This window comes from Botryllus schlosseri, chromosome 16 (genome assembly GCF_051294905.1).
Source record: "Botryllus schlosseri isolate E-star chromosome 16, Bs_hap1, whole genome shotgun sequence".
Lineage (NCBI taxonomy): Eukaryota > Metazoa > Chordata > Ascidiacea > Stolidobranchia > Styelidae > Botryllus > Botryllus schlosseri.
Genome location: NC_137251.1, coordinates 16,958,925 through 16,969,778, shown reverse-complemented (window position 1 = coordinate 16,969,778; position 10,854 = coordinate 16,958,925). Strand labels below are relative to the sequence as shown.

At 41.4% G+C, this 10,854-nt stretch overlaps 1 protein-coding gene across 1 annotated transcript; it reads left to right on the top strand.

Moving 5' to 3' along the window:
• The first annotated feature begins 872 nt into the window (after positions 1 to 872).
• Positions 873 to 7,828, top strand: LOC145459250 (leukocyte elastase inhibitor-like). Its single transcript, XM_080337897.1, has 2 exons — positions 873 to 1,789; positions 7,446 to 7,828. The coding sequence occupies exons 1-2, from the start codon at positions 916 to 918 to the stop codon at positions 7,679 to 7,681; spliced, it is 1,110 nt and encodes a 369-aa protein (XP_080194023.1). The 5' UTR covers positions 873 to 915; the 3' UTR covers positions 7,682 to 7,828.
• The last annotated feature ends 3,026 nt before the right edge of the window (positions 7,829 to 10,854 follow it).

The window sequence follows — 10,854 nt, the reverse complement described above, 5'->3', positions numbered from 1 at the left end:
TCGCGACTCGGGTTTCTGTGGAGGCCGCGGGGACCTTTTGAGCCAAAACTGATACAGAAGTGCGATAACAAATATCTGAATTATATTTGTGTGACTATATTTCTCCATGTAACCTGCGTATACGGTTCGACACTGACGTTTTTTCTGTGAATAACTAGTTTGGCCCATTGTTTTAGACTTCAGTGTGCATGTGCAGTGTGCACTCCATGCCTTTACGGAATTGAGTGTCAGTGTATACGATGTTTCCTAATGGCGATTAGAGTGAAACCATAACACCGCTGTCGAATGGTATTAATGTGGCCTATGAACATGCTCGGCATTTGTTATCCCTACGGATTATTAATTTGAAGTTTTTCTTACTGAAATTCACAACATTTATTGGGAATGTGCTGGATAATAATACGATTTTTTTTCCAATCTACTCGTAATTGCTTCACGGGTCGGATGAAATCATCTGGCGGGCCGTATGATTGCCACCTAAGGCCTAGGATATGTAAAGAGGAGGCATGTACACTGAATGAAAAGTAAAATAAGATAATATAGAAAAGCAATGGACAAAAGGAGGTAGCATGTCACAAAGGTCAGATCGTGATCAGGTAATCATGAGGACGGACTATAAGCATTCGTTGAATATTTCGTTATAGCTCAATTGTCTCACGAGAAGCACCAAGCGATTGGTTTCGGTATTTTGTCCGACAGCCAGTGATGGTACGTCCAGGCAATATCAAGGTTGTGCTAATATCAAAATTGTGGGTACGCCCCGCCATAACGAATGTTTATCGATACAGTCGAGCTCGGTCTGAAAATCGTTTGAGTGTCGAGACCTCGGCCGTACAGCACTGCTTCTTGAAAATCACAATAAATATAAAATGCTTTGTTTGATTCCATCACGTAAAGTGACTCCAGGGACGATAAATGATGCCACTTAACATATTTGCATTCAATCTCTTCAAACTTCTTGTGAAGGAAGAGCCGGGGAGCAACATCTTGTGCTCCCCCTATAACGTGTCATCAGCCATCTCTATGCTTCTTCTTGGAGCTGACGGTGACACCAAGCTTGGGCTGGAAAAAGCACTTTCTGTAAATGAAAGCGCAGAATTCCATCAAAAAGCTGCGTCACTACAAGATGCTTTGGACGGCGACGCAGTTATCGCTAACAAATTATTTTTGGAGCAATCATTCCGCGTTAAAGACACATTCAAAAATGAGCTCGCCGAATTTTATAAAGCTAGCTGTGACTTGAAAGACTTCAAACGCAGGTCAGACAAATCACGAAAGGAAGTCAACAAATGGGTGGCTGAGACGACACAAAAGAAAATAAAGAATCTGTTGCCTCCTGGTTCCATCAGCGGTTATACGCGCCTCATGTTGGTCAACGCCATTTACTTCAAAGGAAAATGGGAATCTCGGTTCGATAAGGCAGGAACCGTTTTACAGGATTTTCATACCCATGAAAATAAGATTGTCAAGGTCAAGATGATGCGCAATAAGGGGGTATTCCCTTTCGCTGTTGATCCCGGGCAAAAAATGATGATGATAGAAATGCCTTATCTCAAATCGCCCATTTCAATGGTAATAATCCTTCCGGCGGGAGATTTGGCAGAGGTCGAAAAGTCATTGGATGCTCCGAAATTCGCAGCGCTTTACGAGTCATTGTTCCCAACGAAAGAAATGATTGTGTGTGTACCAAAATTCGAGTTGGAATTCCAGAAGGATTTGTGCGACGCATTCGCACGAATGGGAGCTGGTGACATGCTGTCTTCTAAAGCTAACTTTGGCCGCATATCTGGTAAGCTATGTATGCAATTGAATAGTATATTCATATTGAAATGAACCCGAATAGTTTCAGCTGACACTCGCTAGGGTAAATCTTCAAAAAATTAGCTAGAGTGATATATTTTCCAAAAAAACTGAATGGTCTCCACCCGACTCTACAATTTACTGTGGAAAGAGAAACAAATGCGTCTCTTCCATTTCTAGACGTGTTGGTTAGGATATTAGAAAGAACACTCGTTTTGACGTCCGTTTACAGAAAGCCAACGTTAACTTACCATTATATATGTCCGTCGGGATTCATTTTGCCTGAAGCGGCGCAAGTTGAACCTAATATCAACTCTGGTTGAACGGGGCTTGCGCCTTTGTTCGCCAGGAAAATAGTATTGTGAATTAGATGAGATCCACTTAATTCTATCAAAAATGGCTATCCTGAATATGTATTGAAATGCTCTATCACAAGGGTGGTAAAACGATCGGATCTAGCTTAGGGTTACCATATTTTCGTGCCTTGAATTCCGGACAGTCTTTAGCGCCCTCTAGCTTGTCTTAAATGAGGTATGAACACATATGAGGTGAGACTATCAATGCTTTACCTATATATATTGTATACAAGAGTGTATTTTTTAAACATGGGTCGGCAATTAACTAGTAGACTATTCGACCATCTCGAATTTGAGCTCTGGTGATTGCTAGGGTCGGTAGTCTCATTTGGTCGGCAACAGACTTCTTCACGGGCCGGATGAAATTGTCTGGCCCGCCGGTCGTGCGTTTGACAGCACTGCTATACTGTTACGTCGGTACAGATATACATGATTGTGTGTTGTAGCCAGGAACAAAGTAGCCCGAAGCGAAACAACACCTTTAAGCCAACGCCCGCCCCCAAAAAAACACTAGTCTGACGCCCACAATAGGGTGATCGCTGCAACTTCTGGTGGGCTTACTTTATGCATCTGGTTTCTACACGTGCATCTGGTTCATGAGCTGCGGTAAATTTTACCACCGACTCCAACTCCAACTCCAGACATTTTCGTTAGACCGACTCTGAATTTAGAGTCTTTAAGCGTAACGTCTCCGACTCCGGCTCCGACTCCGACTATTTTCTTTACAGAACTCCGACTCCGACTCCAATAGTACTACAAATTTACTTCGAAAATTATATGCCACGGTGACGGTGAAATGACTTTCACATAACCATTCAACTTATGCAGGCATATTATTCACGATTGTATGGAAAATTGTTTCATTGTGATTCTCATCTCGAAATATTCACTGTGAAATTGACATGGAAGAATTCATTTCAAAATATTCTCATTTTTATTCATATGTTAAAGTTTTTATAACACGGACAAGCCACGGATACTCTAATATGTATGAATCATTCAAAAATGATATATACCCCATCCTGTATAATTAGAATGTGTATATAAACAATAGCAGTGTAGCTATTGTGTATGAATCAGCAACTAATACAGAGATCCAGGGTTTTAACCAAGTCACAAGGCACCGAGTCACAAGTCAATCTCACTTTTATCGTTTTGACTCGAGTCAAGTCGAGTCATTTTCAATTCACCACCAAGTCAAGTCCGAGTCCAAGTCAGCTAAAAGAGGGTCGAGTCCGAGTCACGGTATTATGACTCGAGTCGAGTCCAAGTCATTGTGTTGACCACTCAGTTTCCTGTCAAAATCTTGTTGAACCCAGTTTTATAACTTTGTTCGGTGATATCGAATGGTTCGCATTTATATTATACTAATTTTCCTCACTTTTAGCAGTTTTTGGTCGCATTTCCAAGCACCGCAGTACCAATAGACGAAATCCCAATAGTGTGGTAACTTTCCTATTCTTCGAAATTACAATGAAATATTGGTCTTGGCCGTCTGCCTCTCGAGTCATATGACTTGGCTCGAGTCATGCGCAATGACTCGAGTCCAAGTCGAGTCAATACACATATTGACTCGAGTCGCGTCGAGTCATTTCCGTATTTTGAGAAAATGACTCGAGTCAAGTCGAGTCATGACTCGAGTCATTACAACCTTGCAGAGATCTACAAATTTTATCACTAGACACTATACTGATGACAAGTAGGCTACACACTTTCTCACTACCAATAAACGATGGTGTGAAACGAAATCTAGGGAGTATAGTCAAATAACATATATGTCTTCATCAGTGGTTCCCGACCTTTTTGGATGTGGGAGCCGCATTTCGAACATCAGAGTATGTATGGTAGGGTTACCAAACGTCCTCTTTTAAGCGGTTTGGTCCTCTTTTTTAACTTATTTTAAAGTATCCTCAGAGGACGCCCAAATGTCCTCTTTTTGAGATTTTGTCCTCTTTTGTAAGAATTTTTGTTAAATGTAGGGTAAATTCGACTGAGATACAGTAAATCAGCACTGAAGTAACGCTCCGGAGGCTATTTCGGGAGCTGAGCCGGAAAGTTGACCTTTTTTTAGCCAACCAACGGATAATTCAACAAAAGTGTGAATTTCAGGAGCCGAGTCGGAAAATGACCTTTTTTTAATCAACCAACCACAAAGTAGGGAAGAATTTACAATTTTTTCCGGATTTCACTCCAATATTGTAAGTCTGAAATTTTTGAAAAAGTGTCCTATTTTCAGATTCCCAAAATATGGTAACCCTAATGCAGGGGTGTCAAACATACTGCCCGCGAAGCAATTCTGAGTAGATTTTAAAATGCAGATGTATAAATCAAATATATGTGGTCGCACTGCTGTATCACTTCAGACGCAAAAGGTCCCGCGGCCTCCAGGAAACCCGAATCATGGTTTAATATCATATAGCGGTATTCAAATGACTTGATTATTTAGTATTCAATGAAAAACATGTGCATGGATTTTGAAGTAACATTTCGGTCCGGCCCGCGAGTGATCTGAAGGTTTGAATCCGGCCCTTGACGCAAGTTCAGTTTGACACCCCTGAACTAAACTACACGGAAATAGTGACTTATTGTGACTTTGTCTGTTACGGCATACTTTGCTGCATTTGCTTTATTTTGAATTTGGATTATATATGCGAGGTACGTAAGCTGCGTAATCGCGGCATATTAATGAACAGGCTTCGAAGTATACAAATTTACATTCCAGTTCAGTTTATACACTACAGCCTATGGTTTTATTCCACGCAGCAATATTCAAAAGTAGGTTTTAAGTTTTGGATTCCAGGCAACTTGTCGTGGGCCACTCAAGATAGCTCCGCATTTGACCCGCGAGCCACACTTTGCCCAGGTCTGCCCAAGGGTGTACGATACACCCGGTTGAAGAGCCCTGTAGTAGTGCAGGAATTTTGAGTCAACATTTTGGAGTAATGTGACTGGTCCGGCCTGCAAGCGATATGAAAGTATGAATCCGGCCCGCGACGCCATTTGAGTTTGACACCCCTGTTCTAATGTATGGGGCGACTAATACCGAAAATTTAAGGTAGCTTGCCTACCTCAGGATCTTATCATCCGGCAAATTCAAAAGCATGCACAATGCACATATAGACTTCTATAGATTCTTCATCGGTTATTTTAGCATTGATAGGCGCTGATTAGGGAGTGCTATACATTGAAATAACCTGAAAATACATATCAGTACTACAGCATACTATCATATCGCTATCTGATAGCTCTCCAGTCTTCATGCATTCCAGCACCTAATGCACAAGCTTGCGGGGATTATACGCCAAGTAATATTGGAATTATTGCAAGTTATACTTGACTGTAACACGTTATTTTGTCGTTAGTAAAATCGTGTCGAAGTTTACTCTTCACAGAGCCGATATATAAAGGTCCGTGACCAGCAGAACTTTAGATATATTCTTGTCTGACGGGCATTCATCCATGCGTTTGACGATAGCCTGCAAGAATTCTCTTTCGCGGTTTGGATGGCTTTAAAATTAACTAATATCCCTCATTTTAGCATTCATGTACAGAAATTGACTGTACCTATTCATCGAAACAAACAACAACTATCGTCCATTATATTTTGTGGCATATCTAGAGGTCAATCGGTTGGGAATCACTGGTATACATGCACATGTCAGGTATTCATGGACTATAGGACTATTGCACCCTTTCCTAATCATTTGTTCGACCCATGTGACTGAACTACTTACTAGGAATATTTTTGATTTTGTCAAGTGAGAAGCAGTGTTTGGTTATATATTTGTCAATGTTACAAGTGACATGGTCACTTACAAAACCAGACGATGTATTTACTGTTTCATAATATCATGGATAATTCCAAAAATTGAACCACGGTATAATTCCAAATTTGTGACTGCATCCGTAATTTTGTGTCGGTAGCGATGTGGTTGAAATTTCTTCCTCTAACCAATTGAATTGCAATTTGCAATAACTGTCCAATTTTAACAATATAGTTACTGATAACTGCGATTGCTGGTATTTTATTTATTATTAGCAATTTTAAGAGAAACTTGAAAGCACTTGTTTTCATATCAAAGAAGTTGGTGTCGGAGTCGAGAGCATTTTTACAAACCTCGACTCCGACTCCAGTCAGTATTTTTTTCACGACTCCGACTATAAGGCATGCTAAAAAGAGACTCTGACTCCGACTCCATCAAGTTAAATGAGCAAAACTCCGACTCCGACGACTCCGACTGCGACTCCACAGCCCTGATTTGGTTGTTAAATTTTGTGAAGGAATTCTATCAATAATATTGGTTCTACCCACCGTAAAATACTTATCCTTTCTCAGAAGTCAGACAACATGATCAAAGGTAGCGGTAGAGCTAGTGGAGATGATGACTTTGAAAATCTATGGAACCTAATTCTACATCGCTGAGGGAGGCCCAAAATAAGATATTGTTAATGTTTATTGTCGAAAATTTTTTTAGCTCCCTTCACACGGATAAGACTATTTATGGGCCGAAATGCCGGTCCGCACCAGCACGTTGCAAAAAGAGGTTTCCAAGCATTTTTGGACGCGAGTCCATTTCCAATTTGAAAATTGTCCGTGGCCCACTTCGAAATTGGGTAAGCTGATTGCTAAAAAAAGGTCACCTCCTATGCCCAGACTTACTCACGGCCTATGCTAGAAGCTGGTTAAGTTGAACATATTCGCGATCCTAATTGCATTTACTCACGGGTACTAATATTCCCCTCTGCTGGTCGCATTGTACTGTGGTACAGGGACATTCGGCGTGATCTTTAACCAAGGCTCTATTGCCGGCGATCGATCTAGGATCGCACTTCTTGATGGATGAAACTTTATATGCCTTAGTGAGTCTTTTTTTGCGCCGAACAGTGTCTAATTGTCTCGCAGCCGCAGACAGCACACAACAATAATACAGTTATATTCAATTCTGTACGTCATGCGTATTTTTATTTATGCCTATTTTTCATGTTTATTTATCGAAAGGCGCGTACTCAAGAATTATAAAATCTACTGACAGTATATATCGCGCTAAGCGCGAAGAAAATTTCCATGTAGAATACATCCGCTCAACAACACTACACCTTATGCTAATTTACGAAAATTTTCGGAAACAATTTTTTTTGGGGGGGGGGCATGGACTCTTTGGGACACCTTTGGCTACGCCTATGATTGTGACCATTGTATAGTCGTAAAAGACACTATTCGGCCTGTTCCACAGTGGAAAAAATGAAGTTTTTGCCTTTCCAACCTCCAACCAGCAAATATTGTTTCAGACTCAGAGGATCTGTTCGTCAGTGGTATTGCTCACAAGGCCTTCATAGCAATCGATGAGGAGGGAACAGAAGCGGCGGCAGCGACAGCACCAGAATTCGATGATTACTCATCATTATCAAATCCCCCTCCTACTGAATTCATATGCAACAAGCCTTTCCTATTCTTTATGTACCACAAACCAGCACAGGTGATATTGTTCACTGGCAGAATGTTGAATCCTTCAGCACAAAAATGACTGTAGTCGGCGTTTGCCGACGAACAGGTAATTACTCGCCTCATAGCGCCAAAGCTTGTATTATTTATTATTTTGCTCCAGAATTGTATCCTTATATTTAAAAAATATCATTAAAATTGTTCATGCAATAAATATCCATTATCCTTATCAGAGTTGTAATGAGTCGAGACACTTCCTTAAAAATGGAAAATGACTCGACTTGAGTCAATTAGTGTATTGACGCGATTTTACTCGAGTCATTCCACATGACTCTATAAAATCATATGACTGGACACATTCTACATGACTTATTCATGACCCGTATATCATGACTTTAACTGCCATTATGTTTTTGAATAAGCATGTGTAGAAAGTGAGAAAAATGAGCATATTATGAATCCGAGGCCTTCGAGACTGATCATTTTCAGAAACCATAATGGGACTTGATGAAAGCCGACGGCCTTGTTCGATTTCAGTTTGTGAATGGCAATTTGTACTTCGGCGTGATCGGTATGCTCGAGAATAACAGCGTCACAATGCAAAACTCCATCACAATGCAAAATTCGACGCTGATCTTTTTTGGGGGTAGTGGTCCAACGGCATGGGCAGGCAAAATAAAAATTATATTTTCGTAATCAGTACAGCAGTAGCTTTCCTGGTACCCGTTTTATCAAATTTACTACTCGGCAAGCAGGTCAAAACTGGCCGTAAAATTGCCTTTGGCCAAATAGAAAGTATGATCTAACCCAGTGGTTCCCAACCGGGGGGAATCTGGCTTAATTTTTTTAGGGGAAATCTGGTTTTGGCATTCTATCGGAAGATACACTGGGTTCACGAGGTTTTTATATTTTTGTGGTATTGAACTGTTAAGTAGAAATTATTTATTTACAATTGTATGTTTCTTTGACGGATTTCAAGCTAGATATATGTTTAAATGCCTTCCGTAGCTATTAAATTCCCTGATAAAGTTAGGCTCACGAGACGATTTCGTTGGGTCCGCGACAGCCTCTCGACCAAATTGCTACTAAGCAGGAAAACGTCAAGCCGAATTCAGCACAAGGCCGCTAGTGAAATTGGGGCAACTCTGAACGGCGGACCGCGGAACAGCGGAACATGTAATACTAAACGGCGGACCGAGTGGAACTGCGGACCGAGCGGAACTGCGGACCATAACAAAATAGCTCAATACTAAACGGCGGACCGAACGGACCGCGGAACTAGCGGAACTTGCAATACTAAACGGCGGACCGAGCGGACCATAACAATTAGCTCAATACTAAACGACGGAACGAGCGGAACTTGCAATACTAAACGGCGGACCGAGCGGAACTGCGGACCGAGCGGACTACTACAAAGACCACAATGTAAAGAGCGGACCGCGGATCAGGCACAACTCGCAAATGTCGCAATACGCCTAATTTCTGAAAAGGTACCTTTCATTTTGGCAATAAGGAGCATGCCGAACATATGGACATCTTGTCTAGGGTAACTATGGGGTGTCTTCCAGTGTGGCAACGTAGTACCAACACACCCCAAACATACCCCAGACTTGATGTCCAGGTTGCAATGCAGTACGAACGCACCTCAAACATACCTCAGACATGGTATATATCGACTATCTCCGACTCAGAGGAAATTTCTATGTATGTTTCCACTCGAGCAGTAATTATAATGAAATGTAACTAGCTAACTCTGATGGTCTCTTTTTATATTGGAACATGCCAGTAGGTTTTCATCTGCTCACTCTTCTAGTGGTTACGTTTCTGGACTATATCCAAATTAACCGATTAATTTAAAGTTGAAATACGAACTGTTTACTTCCTGACATGTAGAAAGTAGCTTTTTGCTGGAACACGATAATTTGGCAAGGGAAATCTAATAACAACTTCGTATACAAATCCCAGAAGGATCTCTCAATGAAAACTACGGGTCAGACGACAGATTACACAAACGAAAATCGTGGACTGACTGAACAAAGGTAATAGCAGACTAAGATGAATAATGAATATGCTTGTCTTAAAGCCATGCAGGTGTAAGTACGAACTGATTATGGATGTCACCTTAGCTACTAGGCTGGTTAACTTCTTTTATGGTTCTCACAGTCTTAGTTGAAAATGACTTAACTTTCCCACGGGGACATCAGATGAAGTACCTTTGATCCGTGTATTCTGGTGTGAACTGATTACCACTGCTCCCGCAGTCCAGGACAATTGGAGGATAATAATTGGGTAATATTTTTCATCTGAAGACACACACAATGTACAATGTGATAAAGACACAATGCGATGTAATGAACAGATAAGAGGATGTCGAACGCCACGCACGCATGCAGATCCTTTTAATCTAACATCCACCTCGGCCTAGAGTGCCCGATGTCACAATTCTTTTAGATCTTGATCTTGTTGAGGCAGCGACCCTTTCTACTGGTTCTTTCCATTCCTTGTAAGTGCTTTCTTTCGTTGGGTCTTTTATTGGGCTTTCTTGTCGCCGTAAGAACGGCAACGGCGGGGGAGAGGAGCACATATAAACCTCCGACGGGAATCGAACCGGATCCGCCAGGTTGGTGGATCGCTTATCGTTACCACTACGCTATCTCGCCCGCCATCTTTTCATTGTATAGCAGTGTTGTAGTCTTTTGAAATGATAAAATTGTTAATAGCAGTTCTATTATAGAACTGACACTGTGGCCCGGTGTCAACAGATTACAATGTCATGACCGTTAAAAGTTTACTACATTTTAGAAATACAAAACATATAAAGTACAAAACTACATGGAATAAAGTAAAATTGTGTCGTAACTCATAACTTCACGTTGAAGAATTACATTACTTGACAAAATTAAATTACTTGACAAAATTTTCAGCAAAATATAAGCTTCAACAAAGTCCAGGAAAAGATCACTTGAGAAAATTACGAGATGCGCCTGATCCGCGGTCCGCCGTTTACATTGCAAATTTTGTGATAGTCCGCCGGTCCGCAGTTCCGCTCCGTCCGCCGTTTAGTATTACGTGTTCCGCTGTTCCGCGGTCCGCCGTTTAGTATTGAGCTATTTTGTTTTGGTCCGCCCGGTCCGCAGTTCCGCTCGGTCCGCTGTTTAGTATAACAAGTTCCGCTGTTCCGCGGTCCGCCGTTTAGTATTGAGCTATTTTGCTATGGTCCGCTCGCAGGGGCGTATTCAGGGGGGGGGGGTAATC